The sequence below is a fragment of the Corvus brachyrhynchos genome, unplaced genomic scaffold (genome assembly GCF_000691975.1).
Source record: "Corvus brachyrhynchos isolate BGI_N302 unplaced genomic scaffold, ASM69197v1 scaffold101, whole genome shotgun sequence".
NCBI lineage: Eukaryota > Metazoa > Chordata > Aves > Passeriformes > Corvidae > Corvus > Corvus brachyrhynchos.
The window spans coordinates 14,995,095-15,017,836 of record NW_008237239.1 but is presented as its reverse complement, the minus strand read 5'-3'; the positions used below and the strand labels follow the sequence as shown (position 1 = coordinate 15,017,836).

At 38.2% G+C, this 22,742-nt stretch overlaps 1 protein-coding gene across 1 annotated transcript in view; it reads left to right on the top strand.

Moving 5' to 3' along the window:
* USH2A (usherin) overlaps positions 1-22,742 on the top strand; it is a 388,071-nt gene that overhangs the window by 274,706 nt on the left and 90,623 nt on the right. The window contains exons 48-52 of the mRNA XM_017730037.1: positions 2,559-2,757; positions 10,914-11,082; positions 14,041-14,262; positions 19,445-19,668; positions 21,994-22,204. Coding sequence (XP_017585526.1) covers positions 2,559-2,757; positions 10,914-11,082; positions 14,041-14,262; positions 19,445-19,668; positions 21,994-22,204 — 1,025 coding nt within the window. The remainder of the gene's footprint in view (positions 1-2,558; positions 2,758-10,913; positions 11,083-14,040; positions 14,263-19,444; positions 19,669-21,993; positions 22,205-22,742) is intronic.

Sequence of the window (22,742 nt, the reverse complement as noted above, 5' to 3'; positions counted from 1 at the left end):
TGCAGACAAGGATTATACCCCACCTGCCAGGTGTTGCATGTTTTTTGTCTGTGCCTACAATTTGTGAGTCTGCTTCTGTAGGTCAGGCTGTGGGCACTTCCCAGGACAGACACAACTCCAGTGCATCCCACAGGGAGTGACTGGATAGAAGGAGAGGACGGGCAGGCTCTGTCCCCGTGTTCCTGCAGCTGTATCAGATGCACCACACGTGACACAGCTGCCTGCACACTAAAGTGCCCATCATGTCCCATTAAATCTGCACCTGCTCAAGAAGGTTTTCAGCTCAGGCTTCAGATGAGGGATGTCAAAAAGTCTCTGCAGTCCCATGAAAACCCTGCTGTTCTTTTTTAAACTGAGCTATGCACTGCTCTTGCTGTGTTTCCACAATTTGCCATGGGTGGCAAACATCAAGTGTAGGCGTAACTGAAACACCCCTAAAATTGTGAAGGAGTCTGCTTATCTAGGAGCCGGGGCTGGAAGGTCATACCGAGCTTTACCTCGTTGGCAGTGGTCAGTGAATTCCCATTCCACACAATTTCCTTGTTCAGCTGCAGGTTTGTGTGATATCAGGCTATGTCCACCCCAAATGTGTATCTATCAAATAATAATAAAGGGATTGCTTGTTAAAGGAAAGCAATACATGCTGAGCTCTGCAGAAAAGGCAAAATGTTTGAATCATTGCATTAATTCTTAGGCCTAATTTGAAATTATATTAGAGAGAAATATCACTTGAAAATCTGCAAAAAGCTGGCACAATACTCTGAAAATGTACTCATGAGGGTCTGAATGACACTTGGAGAAAGCAAATCATTCAAAAATATGACTGGGAATGCTTTCTTTGCTCCTGTGATCTATTCTGTGCAAAGACCAGGAAAGAGTTACAATGGCATTTATAAAGGCTAAAGTACTACCCTTCTTTTCCTTTTCTTTTTACCTTTATTTCCTGAAGTTTGTACAATGTATTTGCCTGCTTTTCCAGTTTTAAGTGTAACATTATTTAAATGTGGGTGAGTGCATTTGTGTATGAGTTCATGTGTACATGGTAGAATAGGTAGAGAATACAAAATAGCAATGGATGGAATATGGAATTAAATCTATGGTTCAGATGAAGACCTTGGAATGATTATGGTGACTCTACAAGCCACCTATGAATTTATTCCCTCATAGGTGACATTAATTCCTGTTCTGCAAAGGCTTATTGCTGTGTGTATTCCTCTGTTTATACCTCAAGGAAGTGAAATAATTGTTCACTTATTTTTATTCTGTTAAGATGTCAAAGTTTATCTCAGCAGCTGCTGTTTCACTGTAGCATTTTCACTTTAAATTAATGCTAATTTCTGATGTCACTGGCATTCTGACAGTGACTGTGTAATTGGGACATGGAGATTAAAAAGAGGTACTTGGTGCCTAACTATGCAGTGTTGTCAGTCCTCCTATTGATCTACATGTAGCATTGGGATTCCTTCTCTCTACCCAAAGAGTCACAGTGAAAGAAATTTGTGTCTTATGCAAGACTCCACAGTGATTATACAAGAAATGAAGCATTCATTTGAAATATCAGTGGAAAATTTGTATTTTTGTTTCAAATGTCCCTTTTCATTTTTTTTTTTTTAGTTTATTGTAATGCTTAGTGATATTTTGAGGAAATAGCTCACACATTTTTAGTGGTGAGAGGCATGCTACAACTGAACATGATTTAACAATATCCTTTAAGATATTTTCTACCTTAAGCTGATGATGGTCTGATCTCAAACCTGAAATCAGCTACAGAATTTTGTTTTACAGACAGTCTTTGCAGGCTGCTGCAGCAATACTTTTGCACTCAGTCAGAAGTCTTGAGTCTTAGTCATGATAAGCACTTCCGGTTTTTACTTCTAATTTTATGTCAATGAAAATATTTAAGTACAGAAGGGAACTAGTGCTTACTGATGCTGTAAGTAGTTTTAATTCTATGCTGAAGAATACATCGCAAAGCAACATACTCGTTCTATTTTTAAGTAAGCATAAGGCAAGATTAAGACAAGCCTGTTCTAAATGGTGGCTGAGCACAGTGTGAGTAAGCTGCATTGGGAACAGCACAGAGGGAAAGGGATGGCCTTTAGCCCCCCCACTGCCCATCCTCTACCAGGTTCCTGTCTGAGAAAGGAACAGGCATACTGGTGCTGACAATAGCTATGCATCAGGAAAGGCATATTGTGTCCTTTCTCCTACCACTGAAATGAAAGGAGTAAAATGCTAGAAAGTTTATTACACTTAACTTTCCAGAAGTGAGAACGAGATGTCATTTAAACAGCAACATTTAAGGACTTTGGTTGCATGTGTGATTTGTTTTCCTGGAGCATTAGCACATATTGACACTTTTTAAAAACTTTTATACCTTTGGTTATTTAAACACCTGTGAAATTTGTTATCCAGAACATTTTAGAAACTTCAAAATGTTTCACTCCATGTGAACTAGTGCAAAGAAGAACTATTATATGCTAATCATTTAATGTAAGTAGCTATAGAGACATAAATACATCCAAAAGTTGAACAGATGTTGATTTTTCTTATTGCAGATCTCTTCAAATCAACTGGGCATCTCCAGGACAGCCAAATGGCATTATCCTGGGGTATGAACTCTTACGTAAAGCGTGGCAGAAGTGTGCTTCATCAAAGACTCCAAGGAGCAGCAAAAGTAATAGAATGTGCATCTCATTAGAATGTAAAAAGGATGAAAATATCTGTGGAGAAGTGTGTTACCATCCAGAGTCGGAGGTACTTCTATATTTTTAAGTTATGTATATAATGAAAAATAATATTTTTAGGAATAGGTGTGTAAACCAAACCTCTCCAGTTATCAGAGGAAAGGAAGTGGAGGGTTCTGCTTCTTTGGATACCTTTCAGAGCCTTGATTTTAAAGTATCTTGAAACTCTTTAAAATCAAATGTGGATGTTAGAGCTCATACAGGGATAGCTGTCTGTGAGTCAGCTGATGACAGGTGATTCTGTTTAAGTCTTTGTTTGTTGACCTCATTTCTTCTGTTAGGAGAAATGAATTGGTAAGCATTTATGAATGTGTTTATTTGGTTTGGTGCAGTTTTGAAGTGAGTCTTCAGATTGTTTTCATTTATTACCTGCTAGTTAAGGGTAGAAGTCGTTTTAATACACGTGAATGAAATTCCTTGCACAGGAACCTGTGTTTCAAAAACCCTTCAAGTATGTTGCAGGTCTGGATGGGGATTTTGCTTTCCCAACCACTACGTGGACCACCTCACTTCACAAGCATGTATATGAAGTTTCTTCCCTTCAGAAAGCTTTGCTCCATGTGTCTAGTGCAGATGTTTATCCCAAGAATTCAGGCTATATACGTGTTCCCAAGTAAATCACACAAGCCACGTGTAATGAAGTTTGAGGAGTGTCACCTCTTGAGTCCACTGACACAATCCCATTGTGACAAATCACATGGTGGATACACCTAGATCTCAGTATGTATTTTTGCATCATGCTTGGGGCAATTGGCACCAACTTGGGAGGAGCTGTTGACTCTTCCGAAGGCAGAGAGGCCCTGCCGAGAGATCTCAGCAAATTAAGAGAGATGGACAACCACCAACTTTATGAAGTTTAACAAGGGAAAGTGCTGGATTCTGTATGTGGGAAAGGGCAACCCCTGTACATACATGGTAGCTCATATGGCTCCTTTTGCATAAAGTCATTGCACTTGACCCCTGAAAGGCCACAGGAAATTTCTAGCTGTATGTAGAATTTGAAAAATGCTGGCAAAACTATAAAGCTGCTTGCTGTGTGGGGAATCATTCAAATCCTGCATGGCAAATAGTGGTTATTAACCTGGCTTGCTGGTTTTTTTTCCTCCCTCTTAAATTATTCCTTGGTTTAATGCTTAATGACCAGATTCTCTGTAGAAAAAATCTATTTAGATTCCTACAAGTGGTTAGCTGTTACATGACAATGATGAGCAACTCTGAATGGGATCTATCATGATTTGTTAGATGCATTTTTAAATTATGGCTATTTTCAGGTTAATCTTCATATGAGTTCCTGTTGAGGAGTAGGATCAATAGCATAGCAGGAGTCTGTAATGGTTTTTATTGACAAATGAGGTAGAAAACTCTTAGTTTGAAAGTAAGATTTAATGTCATGAAATAGTGTCTCTATTTGTCAAAGACATCATCACATGTTCTGTGACTAAAGCAAACAATATGTATTCACAAGATTCACTGTCAGACAAGACAGTAATTAAGGGAGTGAGTTATTTGAGGGGTTCAAATCAAAATATAAATTATTCCAGCCAACACAGCTTAGCTTTTGAGTTCCCTCAAAAGCAATACTATATTAAATACAAGTATTTCTGAAATCTCACAAGAGAATTATAGGCAGCCCTTTTTTCTAAAGGTAAAATTATTTATTTCAGGTTTCTGGCACGTAGACTTTTACTACATCTTGGCATGTGCATGAATCAAATTTGTATTAAATTAGTTTTAGAAGTTTTCCTTTTCATTTTTATTTTTTCAGTCTTTGTACATTTATGATAACTTTGAGCTTGGAGAGCATTCATTTTTTTTTATATCTCGAGGCTTTCTAATTTTTTCTGATTAATTTTGCATTACATTGTTCTAATGGTCTCTGTGTTCTCTGAGCCTGTGGTTAGGAGTGGGTGCTATTTGTTAAGTAATGGATATATAATAAATGACTGGAAGGTCCACAGGAAACTGAAGCACTCACACATAAAATGACATGGGGGTAATTTTTGTGGGTGAATTGATTAAGCTTCCCCTCCCAATGCTTGGTCTGGTTTGCTATATGTATCTTCACTAGCCATCCAAAATGTCTGTAAGAGGCATCTACAGAGCTCTTGGTGCCTTTTGAGCCTTTTAAACTGGAGTTCTTGACAGGGACAGCATAAGGCAGTGGCAGTCCTCTCTCATTTTTTTATGGAAGTCACTGTCAGGCTTTATGCTGGTGTTTGTGGTCCTTGGATTTGCTAGTCTGCTGGACAGAAGTGAAAAGCAGCACTGACCAGTATATACTTGTTCCAAAAGCCTCTTGTCCCAGTGCCAGCTGCACTTCATAGAACTGAAGAATGGAAGGGAGTTGGAAGTTGGGTTGGAAGGGAGTTAAAGACCATCTAATTCCAACCCCTTTCCATGGGCAGGCACACTTTCCACTGGACCAGGTTGCTCAAAGTCCCATCCAGCCTGGCCCATTCACCATTCATTGTACAGCCAAATGTGAAGAGACACCACTGAGAATCAAATGCTGAGCAACTTAAATAATGTTCAGATCTAGAATGAAGTTTTTGGTTCATTTGATGATAGGCTGGTCAGCAGAAGCAGGCAGTTGTATATAAATAGATCCAATCGACAAAGAGGTTGTGGAGTTCTCACTTTTGCTCAAGTCACTTATTGCACCTTGTTTACAAGACAAAAACTGGATCTAATTTCCCTCTTGAAATTTTCTTGAACTCATGAGTATGAAGTGAGAGGAAAACCAGACCTCTTGTACAAAAATTATTTCAAGATATGTCTTTGGTTATTTACTAATCTTTCCTTAAGGATTTATGGATTACATTTGGCATCATCGGCTTGCTATTGTAAGGCACTGCAGAAAAAGAGGGATTTGTTATGATTCAGCTACAGAAGAGATTGCCAAAATATAATCCACTCCAGTAAAAGAAGTACCAGGGTGTATTGTCAGTGTGCAGCAGAGTGGGATGCAGGGACTCTTCATCCAACACTGGCTGAGCTGGGTGCAGACAAGTGGTGCAGCTCTGTGTGGAAGGCAGTGGAAAAACAGCCCGGCTGCCAGGCTGCACTGCTGTGTGTGCTGCATTTGGGATCTGGTGCTTGGGACTGTGCTCTGCAAATAAACCAACTTGCTCTGAGCCTTCTGGGGATTCTCTAAAAGGGCAAGTGACCTTTTCACTAGGAGGGACATGTGTACATGCACATTCATGGGCTCATGCAGGCCCGATATTAAGCCCAGTGAAGACCAAACATTCTTCCCATCCTAAATAATGTTTGCATCAGATCCTTACTTCTTCTTTCTAGTTTTTATCCAGTTTTCTGCTTCAGTGTGAGGATTCTTTGTTATTTTAAATAAAGCTAACGTATTGTTTAGCCTAGTATTCTTACCCTGGTGTTTAATCAGACTTGTATGGATTTATTTCTTGAGCACAGAAAGAATTTAGAAATATTTTTGTGTGTGTATTTTTGCAGAAGAGCTGAAAATACACTGGGATGTTGAATTTTGTCTGCTGCCAGGAAGATCCCTGTGTCCCGTGTACCTTTTACAGTAACAAACTGTGCTGCTTGGGTATTTCCAAGTTGCCAAAATTGTCGGTCTTTCTGTAGCTGTTTTCAGTAAGATGTGATCCATAACTCTTCCCATATGTGAAGTCTCAAAAGAGACATCTGCTTACAGAGCACATACCATGAGGATTGCAGAGGTACTTCAATTAAGGGAGTGTGCCTGAGCTTCACCCATCAGGTAGCATCATCTCAGTATCAATAGGGAAGGCATTGCTGCATTATCCATGGAGCTACCAAACTGTTTGTCTGTTGTTACTGACACCCTGAGGTGAACTCTGAAAATAATGAGACAGGTACAGTGAAAATGTAATTAAAGGAGTGGCATAAAGGCTAATAATTTCTGCTCACTTTGCATTGTGAGTATGAACATCAGTGGTTAAAAGGGTCCTGACTGAAGGTGTCAACACAGCTTCAGCACTTTTTATTTTCAGGTGCAACAAGCTGTATCAATCTGCAGTTAATGAACTAATCAAATATAACTGACATTAGTAGGAAGTACAGGCTTACCCCTTTACTCATTGTAATTAATGTGCCATTTATTAAACACCAGCAGGACTCTTTTTTTAAGGACAGGAGGAGCAAAACAGTCGCTTCACGGCCAGCTTCAAAAGCTGCCAGCAATGAAATGTAACACATCTTGACACTGGTGAAAGGTATCCCATCAATATTTATGCAAAATTTACTATTAATGTTAGCAATGTTGTGCAAATTCTTTTCAAGTTCTTTAAGGCTTAGAGAACCTTTAAAAATATCACACTTCTTGTTGTAACAAACCTGAAAGACAGGAAATTAAACTCATTTTAGGAAGATCATATGTAGTGATTTGTAACAGAGTAACAATAATTTCTGCTCATGGATTTTAGATTAAGTCTGTATCAATTACCAAAAGAGAACAACAGTTTGAGAAAAGAAATTTATAAGTATGCTTAGCTAAAAAGGGTGTCTGTATAGATTCAGAAATAATTTAAGTAAAATAAGAATGAGCCTTGCTAATTTAAAATATTCCCTCTCACATGAGAACATGATGGGTCAATCATTACTCTGGTGTTTGCTCCACAGGCAGAAATTTTTAATGAACTCCTGTAGCTAATAGGAATTCCTGAGAGTGTTTTGTGAATTGCTATTTCACAAAGTGGCTCTGGCAGCAAGCGTTTGACAAGAAGGATAAACATGGCTGCCTAGCACATCTGTTTATTTGAGTAAATCAGTCTTAGCTCAACTGGCATGTGTCCATAAGGCCAGATAATATCCTTCAGCAAAGTCTTCAGCAAGCAGAGGGATCAGGGATGACACACTTGTAATTAAAAGAGAGTTGCATAGATAAGTTTGGAGTATTTTTAAAAATTGTTACAATATTGTGTAAGCCTGCCTGCCAGATTTGATATCTCATTACTCAGTGCTAGTGTCATGGCTGACTGGGCCTTTCTCAGGCATCATAATAAGCCTTTCTTTGTGCCCAGCCTTCCCAGTCCCTGTGCTCCTGGATCACAGTCCCCCTATGTGCTTGGGTGGGAAGAGAATGACAGGATTGATTTGTGAGCTCCTTTGTGAGGTTCCTGATATTTTTAAGGGCTTCTGTGACAGCTAAGGATGAAAATCTTGTATCATCTTCATAGAGAGTAAAGATCTCTGGTTACCAAGTGTATGTTGAGCATTTGACCCTCTTTACAAGGGTGAGATCTCCTACCTGCCTGAAATGTTGGTGGCACCGTATTTGTTCACTCCAAGGCTTCTGCTTCCATGTGCAGGATAGAACCACCCAGTTGGGACTGTCACATTTAGATGTAAGAGGATGAGCTAATAATAACCTTTTGCCACTGCAACTTTCAATCCATCTGATTTTCTTCTTTTTCTATGACGCAAGTTTAGCATTACTTGAATGGGTTTGGGTTTTTTTATGGATTGATAATGCAGAATCCTTGGGCTGAATATCGATGCAAATAGTGTCTCTAGAGGACTGCCAAAAAAGTGTTCTTTAGCAATTTACAGCTGACTGCAGAGGATGTTGTGAAACTACATAATAATGGCACCAACTGTATCACTTGGCAATGCCAGATGAGAGTCTGAATGTGTTTTAGAACTGACTGGACCCCTCTTTGGAAACTATCTATAGGTTGTTGAGAAATACTGAGGATCTTACGTAATTTTTAACAAGGGAAAGTAGCTGCTGAAACTACTGTAGCACATCTGGATGTACAACTGGGGCTTTTGTGTGGGAATTGAGGAGGAAAAGGAGAGACACCAGTAATAATGCAATCTTACAAGCAGTGTTTCAAACGGAATGCTGTAGAGTTAGTACTAAAATGGCTCTCCCAGTGTTGGTGTGAAATACACAGAGCAGCCCTTTCTACGGAGGATTCATGAGAGAAGTGACATTTCTTAAAACCAGAAGCATCTCATGGAAAGCAAAATGACTGCTCAAGCATTTGAGCCTGGATAAAGCCAAAGATGTGCAACTTTCTTTCTCTGAAAGGTGGAAAGACTGCGTTCAGGTGAAATTTGAGTGGTGGCCATCACTAAAAAGAATGAAAAATGAAAAATGGGATGACAAATGAAATACATGAAAAGAGGAGGTGGTATTGGGCCAGACAGATCACAGAGGGAGACACCAGACAATCCTGAGTGGCACAAATTGGGACCAAGAATGCCTGAGGAACATGTATTTGGCCTTTTTTCATTCAGGCAGGTACAGAATTTCCGACTGGTGTCTCAATCTCAGGTTGCAGTAAAACGGATAAGACAGGGCATTTTTACAAATGTCAAGAACTGTTGCTAAAGGTGATCTATTCTGAGCAAAGTGGCACAAGAGAACTTGGGTTTGTGTTTTTCAGAATGCTTTTAAGTGACTTGGAAATACAGAGAGACCAGGTAAACTTTTAGGTTTCTTTGGAGCCAATTGTAAATGAAGAAAAACTCAGCCTGGAGTGCATGCCAGTCATTACAAAATATCCAAAAGCTAGGAACCAGGGAAGAGATGTAAAGCAGAGTTTTTATTTGACATCTTAGCTAATGATCTGGAAGAAAGAACAGTAGGTTAATTAAATTCATAGATTGGATTATATTACCAGTGACAAAGTGGACAGCAAAATAATATAGTAGGGCCTACAGAGATACAAAATTCCTGAACAGAAAAGAACAAATTGCAGATACATTGGTAGTGTAAAACAGATGCTGAAGGGGAAAGTGTGCTGGAAAAGCTGAAAAGTGTCACAATTCAAAGCATATAAGGTTATAAAACTTAAAAGTATAATGAGGAAACAGGAACCTTTGCTGTCCTACCTCATGTTAATTGTGGGTTACCTGTTGTTTATGTATTGTAAATTGCAGCTTCAGAACCTAACCTAATACTCCCAAGGGTGATGGAATAATGGCCATTCAAAAGTGAACAAAACAAAGCATCATCCATCTGAAGTCAAAGAGAGTTTATGACATCAGAAAAACAATATTTTGTGTGTATATATTTTTATTAACATTATAATTATAATACAAAATAGATGCCCTGAGCCTATTAATACACATTTTTAAAAGTTTTTTTTCAGGTAGTAGTTAAAGTACCTAAGTAAACAAAAGATCCTTCAGAGGAACACTTCCTTTCTTTGTTGCCAAGCTAACCTGATTTAGGACATGGTGAAAGTCAGTAGTGGAAGAGGTCCATTTCAAAAGAAAACAAAGGAGGAACTCTGCTCTAACATCTGTGCTCTCCTGCCAACTCCATTTCATGTCTATCTGCAAGAAGCTGGTATAAGTTGCGATGACTAAAGATTCCAAGTTTACCATTTTTATGGTTATCCTACTGACTGTGCTGTGTGATTTGCTGGGTATTCAGTTTGCTACTCCATTGACACAGGAGTAAGTGTATAAATAATTATTTGATTGTTCAAGCATATAATTTTCTTGACAGCACCTAGAAAGAAGTCCACAGTTAAAAGGCCTTTTCAAAATTCATTTCCATATAAATTTTATTTTTAAAAAAATTCTTATATAAATACTATTCTCTTGAGATCACCTTGTCTGAAGAACTGTGGTCATAAGTAAGCAATCGTGCGCTATGAGAAAAAAATTCCACTTATTTTTATGTGAAAGAAAACCCAAGAGCTCATATTGGGAAATACTGTTTTTCAGTTGTAAGGGTTTCATCATAAATGACGAAAAAAAAAATAAACAAGAATTGGGAAGAAAAAAAAAAGGGTCAGGTGATGGTAGACTAAATCCACATATTGCAATCTACTCCACATTGAGAGACTAAACAGCCTGCAATCATGAAGATGATTCGTATTAATGGACTATTTTATTAAGGTGCAGTATGGTTGAAGGCCACAGAATAGCAGCATTCTGTCAGATACACAGTAGTTTATTGAAGTCTGATAATGCTGGAGGGCACAGAATTTTAGCCAAGTTACATTTTATTTGACTGCAGTCATATTAGTGTCTGCACTAGGATACATGTTTTCATATACATTGTTTTGCCAGACAACACATTATGTTCTGTTTTACAGATATTGCCTTACTGATTTTCTCTCTTTTTTTCTTTTCTTTTTTTTTTTTTTTTTTTTTTTTTTTTTTTTTTTTTTTTTTTTTTTTTTTTTTTTTTTTTACTACTTCTAGGTATGTTGTAATGGGATTCTGCACGACAATAAACCTGGCTTCCAGTGCTGTGAGGACAAGTACATTCCATTTATTCTTAATTCACCAGGGGTTTGCTGTGGTGGGCAGATACATGCTGTGCAACCGAAACATCAGTGCTGTGGTGGTTATTACACCAGAGTTTTAGTAGGTAAGACACAGCTCCTTTCCCCTGCTTGAATGAAACAAAACAGCAAAGTTGATATATTTGTTAAACCAAGGAGAATGAAAACAATAAATGTGAGATTTATCAAGACTTCTAGATGCCTTTGAGAGTTGTGTTCAGTGAAAATTGCACTCACTTTGCCTTCTAAACACAGTACACTCTGTTTATACAAGAAAGGCTTAATTGATGAAACCTGATGATTGGGTCATTTCCCAGAGAACTAATTTATGCCAAACTGTACTTAATTGCAGTAAGTGCTGCATAATGGGGAGGGCAGTTCTGCTTAATAGGAACACCGTCAGGCAATTTAGTGGTGAAGTTTAGTTCCCTGCTTGACTTGACCCCACATGATTTTCCATAGCCGTTTCTGTTGTGGAACAATTGTTAGCATTTGGTGTTGATATTCTGGATTTCGTCACTTCTACTTGTTTCTACATTGTCTACCCTTTGTTTCTACTAATGTTACACATCAAAGTATACCTCCCACGTGCATTAACTTTGATGGTAATTTATCCTTTTCTTATTCTCGGGGTGGTTTGGGAAGTTTGCCAAAACGGTGCTTCTGTGTTACTGGCCAGAGTTCGGTTTTCCAGTTTGTTGGTGGGTCGTTGTTGACGGGGAAAGGGAGAAAAAGGGGGAGGAGAGATCCCTTTTGTGGGGGCAGTGTTCAGAGCATATAACTCTTTGTAGACAATTGTCAGGTCAGGAGCTAAAGTGCTTCCATTACTCACAAGCTGGCACACATTCCCTAGGCTCAGAAATGCTTGACATTTTGCCAACACATTCAGCACATCCCAAGTTCTGATCTTTTGAAAAGTAATTCATCTATCACAGTATTAGAATGCCTTCCATGATGTCATCAGAAAAATGCTATCACATGGAAGAACCCTAGAAGAGTATTTTGCTGACCTCATTAATCTCAATGCACTGAAATGGAGAGATTATACTGTGACCTCTGTCCCCATCCAGTGGTCTGTGTTAACTAGCTTAATGTTGTTTACATCAAGAAAGAAAAGCACAGTGGAACAAAATGTCTTATGTCTGAATGTAGTTCTTGCTCAGACAGCAGTCCACAAGCATGAAACAGTGAATATTTGAATATGATTTTAAACGAATTTTTTCTAAGTATACTTGCTGTATTATTTTTCTATACTCTAAAGGGCAGCAACATGAACACTGTTGGTCACTTTTTTCTTTTTTATTTTTATAAATATGCTAATAACCTCAAGCTAAGTGTTAATGTGGGTCATTCTTTGATAAGGATAACAATTAACTGGTAAGACTGCATAGTAGTTTTCAGAGGCAGAACATTTTCAAGCCTAGCTTGGAATGGATCCCATTTTGAGAGGTTAATGAGAAGGTTACTGATCCTTTGTGTCTTATGTCTAATAGTTCTTTTAAAAAAAATAGTTTTAGTTCCAACAGATGTAAGCTACATTCTGTGTTTTAATACTTTCTCTGTGTAGCAACTAAATTAGCTTCTGAGGAATGCAGGAAAATATGATGAAGTACCTAGATGGATTATATCTATTATACTCTAAAAATTTGTTCTCATCTTTTTTTTTTTGTTTATTATTGACATTATTTGATAAAGTTATTTATACAGGAAACTCTCTAAGCATACATATTTCCCAGATGTTGTTTGGCCAGCTCGATAGCTCAGGATGTGCTGAAGCACACTGGGCTTGGAGGCATGAAGATTACAAATTAGGAAGGCAGAATCTCAGTTTCTGAAACAGTAGTGCACAAGGAAGTGCAAACATCCCTCCCAGAACTAAGATGGGAGGCAGAACAAACAATGCTGCTACCACCCAGGCACCGCTTTGGCAAGGAATGTGGGGAGAAAGGAAAACACTGTTCTCCCTCATCTGTTACAGTCTCAGCACATTTTTATTTCTAACAAAAGCTGCACTGAGTTTAGAACTCTCTCTTTCTAATTCCCAACCTTCCATAAGAAAAGAACTTGAGATACTGCTTGAAATGAGAAAGATGAGTTTTAAAAATCAAAACACATTTCTTTGATTAACATTCAGGAATCAGAATACTTCAATCGACTCTACTACCCACCTTCAATAGCAAAATAAAATCACTCCCTCCTTCCAAATGACATTTGAGCCACAGAAAACATTGGAACACAGAAAAATAATATAAAAATATTAGAACATTCAATCAGATCAAGTGCAGACACTAGTTAATGAAAACTGTTACCCTTTATCAAAAATTTTGTATCCTTTATAGCAGTATGTATTTTGTTCATAGCCCATAGCTTATTCCAGTCCACCCCACCCCACCATTACAGTGTCAGTCTCATTGGCAGTCTTATCCTAAGGTCTTTTCCTGCAAAAGCTGAGATTTTGCTTAAGTAGCAGCCAAGTTCATCAATTGTGATGGTGGTATTTAATTTTTAAAGTGAGTTTAATCCTTAAATTCTCTGTGAGATGAAGTCCTGAGCGACACTCAAACATGAAAAATGCTTTAAGCATTGTGAATTAATTCATCAAAACAAGTTTGGGATGATTTTGAAGGAGACAAGAAAATTTTTTGTCAAGGATAAGTAGGCTGATGGTTCTGTTAAACACAGCAAGAATGTGTTCTCTTTACTGTGTAGCTGCGACTGCAAAACGCTTTCAGCTGTAGAATTGTCATATGTACAGACATTATTTTCATTGCTCTTCTCAGCTTTGTCTCTGTCATGCTTGTGTTTTGATATCTTACAGGGTCTTGGGCCTGAATTAATGAATTCACATTTCTTTAATCATTATTACAAATGAATATAATACTTTTATAGCATTCTAAAGTACCAAGTGGTTGCATGCTTTCACATGGAAAGTTCTGTACATGAAGCTGTGTGAACCCAGACTTGTTGCTATCTGATGAAAGCCTCTCAGGAATTTCAAGAGCTATAAATGGATAAAATCTTTAATTGAATTCTTATATTGACAGGAGAAGTATGCTGCCCTAATGAAGAGGAAAACAGAGTTTCAGTTGGAATTGGGGACTCCTGCTGCCAGGGAATGCCTTACTCCACATCAGGCAATCAAATCTGCTGTGGTGGATCCCTGCATGACAGTTTCAATCAGCAGTGCTGTGGTGGAAGGGTCGTAAGCATGGACTCAGTCTGTTGTGGTGATGAAAAGAAAGGGACTGCATACAGACCTCTCACAGGTAAGTGAGAAGTCCTCAAGAAAAAAAGGTCTTAATCTTTCTAAATCTCTTATGACACCAGCTGTTCAGAAGTTACACACTCAGGTTTAAAGTATGTGTGTCAATTTGTTCAAATGTTGTTGCACTTTAGTCACCTATTTTGCTGTACTACGAAATGCTGAGCACTCAGTACCCTTCTTTGCCTTTGTGCAAAAGCTGCAGGGGCTGGAGAAACCAGACAATCCAAAAGGAATGAATGATCTTTCCTTATGCAAGTCAGGAAAAAGTCCCCTCTCAATGAAGTTAGCTTGACCACCTTATCCCACCCTGCATCCCAGTGCAGGGATTTTCCATTTGCTCTGGAAATGTGGGGTTAGTCACCTGGAAACTGAAGATTGCAATGCTATCTGCTTGGTGGTCTATGTCCCTCCCTTGTGTTCATCCCTTTCATGGGGGTAAACCTTCTATAGGCTAAGAAAAACTAATCCCAAGCACTACTCCCTGGCTCATCTGGTGTATCCCATTAATTTCTTGCAAACAACAGGAAATTACTCCGTCATTCAGAGGTACAATCTGAACCTTTCTTCATCGTAAAACACTCAGTGACTATATGATGGCAGAGATTGGAGGTATTATTACAAAACCTATTCAGATATTTTCATGTGTCTTTTCTTTCCACGGTTATTATAGACCAATTATACCCCATCAGCCTTAGGCTTTCTCAGCCTGACAGAAAGACTTCAGAAACTATTGTGGTCTCAAAGGGGAGCCAGATTACAAAACACAGAAATAGTGAAGGTTTAATACCAGCTATGCTTGGCATACAGATGGTGTGTGCCAGTTCGAGCCTCTACTTGTACGACTAAGAATCTTAATGTATAACTAAGAATCCAGATCTGAAGGCTGAACTCTTCCTTTCCCCAAGAAATAAGCTCTGTCTTCAGCTCATTTTTTGTATTCCCTGGATCCTTCAGTGGCTGTGGTATTAGGAGCATCCTCGTTGGGTGCTGGCTGTCAGTACAAGTTAATCAGATGAGCATTGACATGGTTTCTGTGGTTTCCATGCTATCCTTCCCTTCCGGTGGTGACTCATGGTGTGTATGCTGTGAGCAGCACTGCTTGCATGATTTTAGCTCCCTCTCCCTGTGATCCCTAATTGTGCTTGATCTACAGCATCCATGCTCACAATACCAGCTTTGAGCAAGGCCCTCTTGCACAGCCGCGCATTGCGCGGCTGCCACAAGACAGGGCTGGCTCATAAAACATCTCTTTATGTACTTTATTACTTAAACTCTTTTATTTGCCTGCAGGAGCCCTTTAACAAAATCACATTGAATTGACTTTCTCACACCAAATCAAATCTCCCTGGTCCCAGTTCAGTTGTCTTTGTCAATATGTATTTTATAAATGGAGTGAATTAACAGATGCTGTTGGAACAGAACTGCTGGGGTAGCGTTTATGTTTTTACTGCTCTCTCTGGGCAGATGAGTTGTGTAGGAGTGTAATACAGGTATCTTGGGATGAAAGTTATGTTCTTCATTTCAGTATATATGTATTCTTAACAGTTTTTTTTCCCTTAAATATATATATTTAAAAAACCTTTATATCCCTCTTTTAAAAATATGTTTAGCCTGTAGCGTTCAATCATTTACACTATTTTTTCTCAAGAATGGGTTGGGATGACATTTTTTTGGCTATTAAAAAAGAAAACAGTGGCTTTTTTCATCGCTCAGGGGTTTTCTGTGAGGACTTTATGCTGTGAGCCAGCACACAGCTGATCACAAATACAGGTCTGAAAGATGAATTAGCACCACAGTTGAAAAGAGATCATATTCTTTTGCATTAAGTATAGCATAGGTTGTGGTTTCTTATCATATCATATAGATCATGCTCAATTGGTTTTTGCTTAATTTCTCGGAGTAATTCAGCCTTGCTAAATACATCACAAAAATGCACAAGCCAGGCACAAAAATCTACCTGCTCCCTATCCTAATTATTATAATGATTCTAATGGAAAAAATACTCTTACATAAAAACATAATTTACTTATCATTGGCAAATGGATAAGTAGAATTTTGCAAGAATATGGTAATTGGAAAGCTGATCTCATTGTCTGAAAGGAGAAGAGGTAACAGGGTGGCTTTATGCAAAAGCTGAATTGCTTCTGAAGCACTGTTTTGCACTTGGCAATGAATGCCATAGCTAAAAATCTAGTGAAATTTAAAGCTTTTGTTTAAGAGCTTTAAGTCCTTCCAAAAAAAGACATACAAGAAAAACTTGATCACTAAAAGTGCAAGCCTTGTACGCAGTCTCATTTTGTTGCATGACCAGTTCAAAATCTGTCTTTTTGCTCAGTCTAGACCCAGGTTTGCTCTGAATGTGGGTTTAAGGGCTTGAATCATAGAACTTTTTCATTTGCCATTGCATACCTTTTCCAGAGAGTCTGACCTGCAAAAAGAGATGTTTTGTCCATCCCAAAGTAGTTTTTTCCCTTTATTTATTAATTTCTCTTTTCTTAGGTTTCCTTTTTCGCCCCTTGTTGGCCTTATTTATGGGGTGACCATAGAGACACCTACCGGCAAAGGCTGGCAGTGGTGTACATGCACATCCTGAGCCCCACTGCTGCAGTGTGATTATCCAAAGTTCTCTGTTTCTGGCTATAAAGGATAATGTCTGCTGAAACCACTCTTGGATTTTCTCTCTCTGTCGTTTTTATTTTTTTTTTGCTTTTAATGCCTCTATACTGACATCCCAGACTCATGAAAGATGATGCTTTGTACTGTTGTGGTTCCTGATCTGTAATAGTTGCAATACCCACATGTGAGCCAAGGATTTTTGGAGTAGTTTGCAATGTACACTGGCTCTGTGTTTTGTTGATCCTCTATTCTGGCTCCAAAGGCTAAGCCTTTTAATACTCATTTTTCTCTTTTGAAAGCATTGGTTTTGCAGATTTACTAAATTAGTAATTCATCACTCAGCTAGGTTTATAAATTTTTTCAGTTGCTGGGGATGAACATGAAATAATTGTTGACAGAAATCAGTGTTAGCAGGAAGTATCTTTTCCAGCGCATGGATTTTCTTTTTGCTGTAATGCATTGCATGCCTATGAAACATAAATATATAAAATATGACACACACATTCCAACTGAGTTACAAACAAATAGCATACATTTTGATATTTTGCTGAATTCAGCAAGGGTTTATAGGAATTTCTGGATCCTTAAGCAATTGAATAAAGCGATTTTTAGAAAGCAAATCAATCCATCAATATTACATGGTCCTATTTTGTTTTTCTTGGAGCATATTTAAAACTGTACATTTGAGGTGTCAAGGTTCAGGAGTCAAGTGCTACATGTGATAAATTAAGGAAAGGTCAGAGGCTATGCAATGCAGTTTCAGAAGATTGTCTACCTCTGCCTTTGCAGCTCATTCATGCTGAAGTGATGCACTCTGGGAATTACTACCAAACTCTGCTCTGCAACATCTGCTCTCCCTAAGTGAGTTAGTGCACGTCAGACATCTTTATGTCAGAATATTGCAGTGATGGATGCAGTCTTCAGAAAATGCTGCATAAAAATCTGGTGTGCCGTTCTGGCCATTAAGTGAAATTACTATTTAAATTAATGGCGCTGTCACAGTTTATCTGTGCAAAGAATGAACACTGATTAGGGTATTAAGTAATTAGCAATTTATCACACTGGAACAAGGTTGATAATAATTAAAGAAGTAATGGTTTACCAAAGAAACTAGAAAGGGAGTCACTTCTTGTTATGTGAGTGAAATCTTGGCTGAAAAATTTAATTCAGTTAAACAAAGATGAGGTTCACAGCGAAAGAATACAGCTTTGTTTGTTTCAATAGAAAAACAGTTCATTATCAAAATTTTAGTTTGCCTGTCAGAAGTCCCTTAGGGCTGTCTGAGTTGCTTATTAGTATTGAATTGAGTCATTTTCTGCATTAATTCTCTGTTTAAAATTGGTAGAATGCTAGGACAATTTGGAAAAAGGGTGTGAACAAGAGGAAATATTTTACCTCTTGAAGAGCTGGTGATCACAGTTGGATTGCTGTGAATAGAACCAGCCCTGAAAAAAGGTAAAGTATGCAAGTAACATCACCGTTTTTAGTCATTCCAGTGATTGGAATGAAATGTTCTGAATGCTTTAGCAGGATCATACCTTCAAAGATTAATTTTCATTATGTATGACTTCTAAGAGAGATTTGCTGCAACAAATGGCAGTGAAAAAAGTGGCCACTCTTGCACATGTTTTAAATGCCAACATATGACAGAAATTACGTCAAAACACAAACTACTTTGTAGATGTAACAGTATATCACAGCCCTGTTTTTTGTGTGATACCTTTCCAGTTCAATTAGGAATAACATTCATTTCATTGCCAATTATAGAGGAGTTTGTAGCGTGTGGTTCTGCGTTAAAACTTACCCTTTTCTTTAGGTAGTGTTGGGTTCAACACTGGTATTTCGTGTGAATATGTGGAAAATTGCAGTGGTTATGATGAGCTTTTAATTTAAAAATGAAATTATTAAAACCAGAAAAAAGACAGTGGAATTAATTTTGGCAGCTTATCAATTCCACTATAGAAATGCAAATTATATCTAGATACCAACTTCTTGAAGAGTAATTCTTTGTATTAGATGACAGAAGCTTCACTGTGGGTATTTTGCAAGTGACCATTCAGTTCTAGGTACCTAACATGAACCCCTGCTTTAAAGTATAAAATACGTGATAAATTCTGGAATGCTAAGATGCACTGTTGAAAGACTGCCCATGTGAGGGGGCTATGAAGGAGACCTGAATGGAAAGTACATGGAAAACTTTCTCAGTTTTTATGTTCTACAAGAAATTTTCATCAACAATCCATCTCCAGCCTGCTGCACCTCGTGCATTGGTGTGGTATTTCACAGCAAGTTCTTAAAAATGTTCAGGAGTGGTGAATGTTGATTGTAGGGGACCCTGTTTGTTCCTCTAATTCTTGATTGTTTCCAGTAGGTCTGGGAGTTAGGATACTTACTTCAGTCACCTCACGTTTGCATTTAATCTCACTTCAGCTAAATCTGCATAATTCCAATTGCTCGTGGGTTTATGCCAAGATATATTGCATTGTGAGCTTTCTCCTTCCTTACCTATTTATTTATTGACTTTCATTTCATATTCAGATATACTTTTATTTGTTTGTTCGTTTCAGGGATGTTCTGTTGTGGGCAAGAATACGTGAATAAGTCAGATACCATATGCTGCTCAGGTTCCAGTGGTGAGTCCCTAGCACATGTTAGAAAGAATGACCAAGTGCCAGTGAAATGCTGTGAGACTGAACTTATTCCAAGGAACGAAGAATGCTGTAATGGAGTTGGATATAATCCTTTGAAATATGTTTGCTCTGACAAGATTTCAGCTGGAATGATGATGAAGGTAATTGATAGAAAATCTCTCGGTAGCTCTGATTTGATGATGGAAAGAGAAATACACTGTTCATAACTATTTTTCTAAAATAGGAATATAAAAACTCTTGTGTGCATTATTCATTTTCACATTACATCCATATTAATACCGAATGAGTTTGCCATGATTGATGTTATTGCAATGAATTCTAAAGGAATTAATAATGATTAGCTGCCTCTGTGAAGTGTTGCCCAGCACTTCAGATTAGTACAGTGGCTAAAAGCTGGCATACTAACAAGACTGACATGTATAGCCAGTTTCCATTCTGTGACCACTGTTTCTGATGATGTTCATTAAGTGGAAATTAAAATTGGACTGGCCAGTTCTGAAGTATAAAAATGCTATAACATTTCAATTTGGGCAGGCAGTAGGACATGATTCCCCAACCCCCCCCCCAAAAAAAAAAAAAAAAAAAGGCAAAAATAAAAAAAAAAGCAACTGACAATTTCATGATGGACTTAATCCTGATCCTACAGAAAACCAGTGGCCATTTTGGCAGAAATTTCAGCAGTACTAGGATAGGTCCTTTCATACCTAATGAATTACATAGTTTATTCTTACTCTGTTTTAATGTCAGAGTAAACTAAACGCCAGGATGGCTAATTTGGTCTTTTCCAAGAGTGACCTGTGACTGTAGGCATCAGCATGAGACAATTCCAAGTTGAATTCAACAGAAATCTTCAAGAATTGGCATCTTGGTGGTATACATGAGCTGTAAAAATGTTGTCGATTGTTATTACAATTTTTGTTTAAGGAAATTAACATTTCAAAGGATGGAAACCTAATACATGTATATATATATTCTTTTTATAAAATTGTATTTATATTAATGATAAGAGAGAGAGAGAAAATGGGCGAGGGAGAAAAAAAGAGTTGTTTATTGTGAATTCTGCAATATGGAAATCAGAGAGATATCATGGAATTTACCAGTAAAGTAAAGCAGACCCCATCCTGCCATATGCAGGTGTTCCTATATCTTTGTCATTCATCTGATAAGTTAATACAGAAATATTTCTTACATCTTCTCCTTTTCATGTCAAGGTTTTCATGTAATTTCATTTTCAGACTGAATAATTTTCTCCTAGAGAAAATCCAGGCATTGTGATGAGTCAGCTACAGCTCCTCAATGCATTGTATTAGTAGTTTATGCAAGGCAAAAAAATGGCTGAGAAGAGGTTAATGAATTCTGGTAGATAACACACCAGATCCCTGCCTTAGGTATAAAGTATAAACAAAGGAAGTGCTTTGTATTTCACTTACCCACAGTAGAAAAGAGATAGCGATGCTGGCTCTCTGATACGTATAGATTTACTAACAGTGAAAGGGCTGATAGTCTGACAGGTTCTGGAGCTACTTTACATGGGAATCCAATCCATCTACATCCTGCATCCTATATGGATATCTAGCACAATGTAATTTTCAGGAAAGTGCCAAATTTGGGAAATTAAATTAGCTGAAGTTCCTAATCAGCTAAGAAGCTAATTTCAATAGGTGAATTAAGGAAGTGTTAGATATAATCTGTTTGGTTTTCCATCTGAATTTTATGACCTAATGGGCAGAAATATCTGTTGCAAATATGGCAGTACATTTCTTTCTGCCGCAACCTATATTTTATGAGAATTATTGCTCTCTAGCTTATGGTTTGGCAAAAATATTATTTCATGAATTTTAATGGAAAGTTCTGGGTGTTCAGTGTATATTTCAGTGAATTGTTCTTTATGGGTTAAATCTTACATCTTTATGTTTGCAGAGGTCCTCTTATTGCAGCAAAGCTTCTGTTTAGGAGTGATGTGGCAGAAGACATGATTTATAGTCCATGAATAAAGTTCTCAGCCTTAAAAGCTGCGAAGGACTTGCACAGAGCCCTCTTGTGTACTTGGCAAGCTGTGTGAGGGGCTGGGAATTTGCTACTGATTTGCCACAGGGTATTGGCCTTTGCAGGAACAGAATGTTCAAATCCTTGGATAAAATCCTGTTCTCATTGATTCTAGACTCTTCTGTTTTCAACAGATCCAGTCATTTTTGCTTCCAGTACTTAAATTTTGTGATGCTCTCATCCAAGGACCCTAAAAAAAGAAAAACCTGTTTCTTTTAGAAAGGATTATGAAGCATTAATTATCAAAGACAATAGACAGGCCAAAGGCTGAAAGGGTCTCCCCTATGCTAGAAATATCAATGTCCTCAAGATGGTATCCTGGTTTTGTGTTGGATAAAGATAGAGAAATACTAATGGAAGCATTTATATAGAAAGGAAGATGCGGGAAATATGTTTAAATTTGCCCGTGTATTCCTTAGGTGAAAGAAGAATGCAAGGCTAATGTCCTCTGTCCTTTATCTATGGAGGAAACAGCACAGTGTGGGAAGTGTGACTTTGATCCTAGGGAGAATATCTGTGCGTGGATAAAAGGTTCACAGAGTGCTCCAGAAACGGAGGTAGAAGCAGGTGTGTGTCCAGCAGAAGAGGAGACCGTCTACACAGGAGGTTCAATGCAGTATTCATTTACAGGTAAGGAAAAGTGGCAGACCAGGCTGGTCATTTGCTAGTACAGTTAATTTGCTCTGGAGAAAAAGATGGCCTGAATGCTATCAGATATCCTAATTAAATGTGAGGCAATGTAAAGAAGGGCATGGATCTTCTAGAGTGAGTCCAGAGGAGGCTGCAAAGATGCTCAGAGGGCTGGAGCACCTCTCCTGTGTAGACAGGCTGAGAGAGCTGGGGTTGTTCAGCCTGGAGAAGAGAAGGCTCCAGGGGGACCTTATAGCACCTTCCAGCACCTAAGGGGGCCTGCAAGAGAGTTGGAGAGGGACTTTTTACAAGGGCAGGTAGTGATAGGACATGGGGGAGTGACTTTGAACTAAAAGAGGGCAGGTTTAGATGAGATATTAGGAAGAAATTCTTTATGATGAGGATGGTGAGGCACTGGCACAGGTTGTTCAAAGAAGTTGTGGGTGCCCCATCTCTGGAAGTGTCCAAGACCAAGTTGGATGAGGTTTTGAGCAACCTGCTCTAGTGGAAGATGTCTCTGCCCATGGCAGAGGGGGTG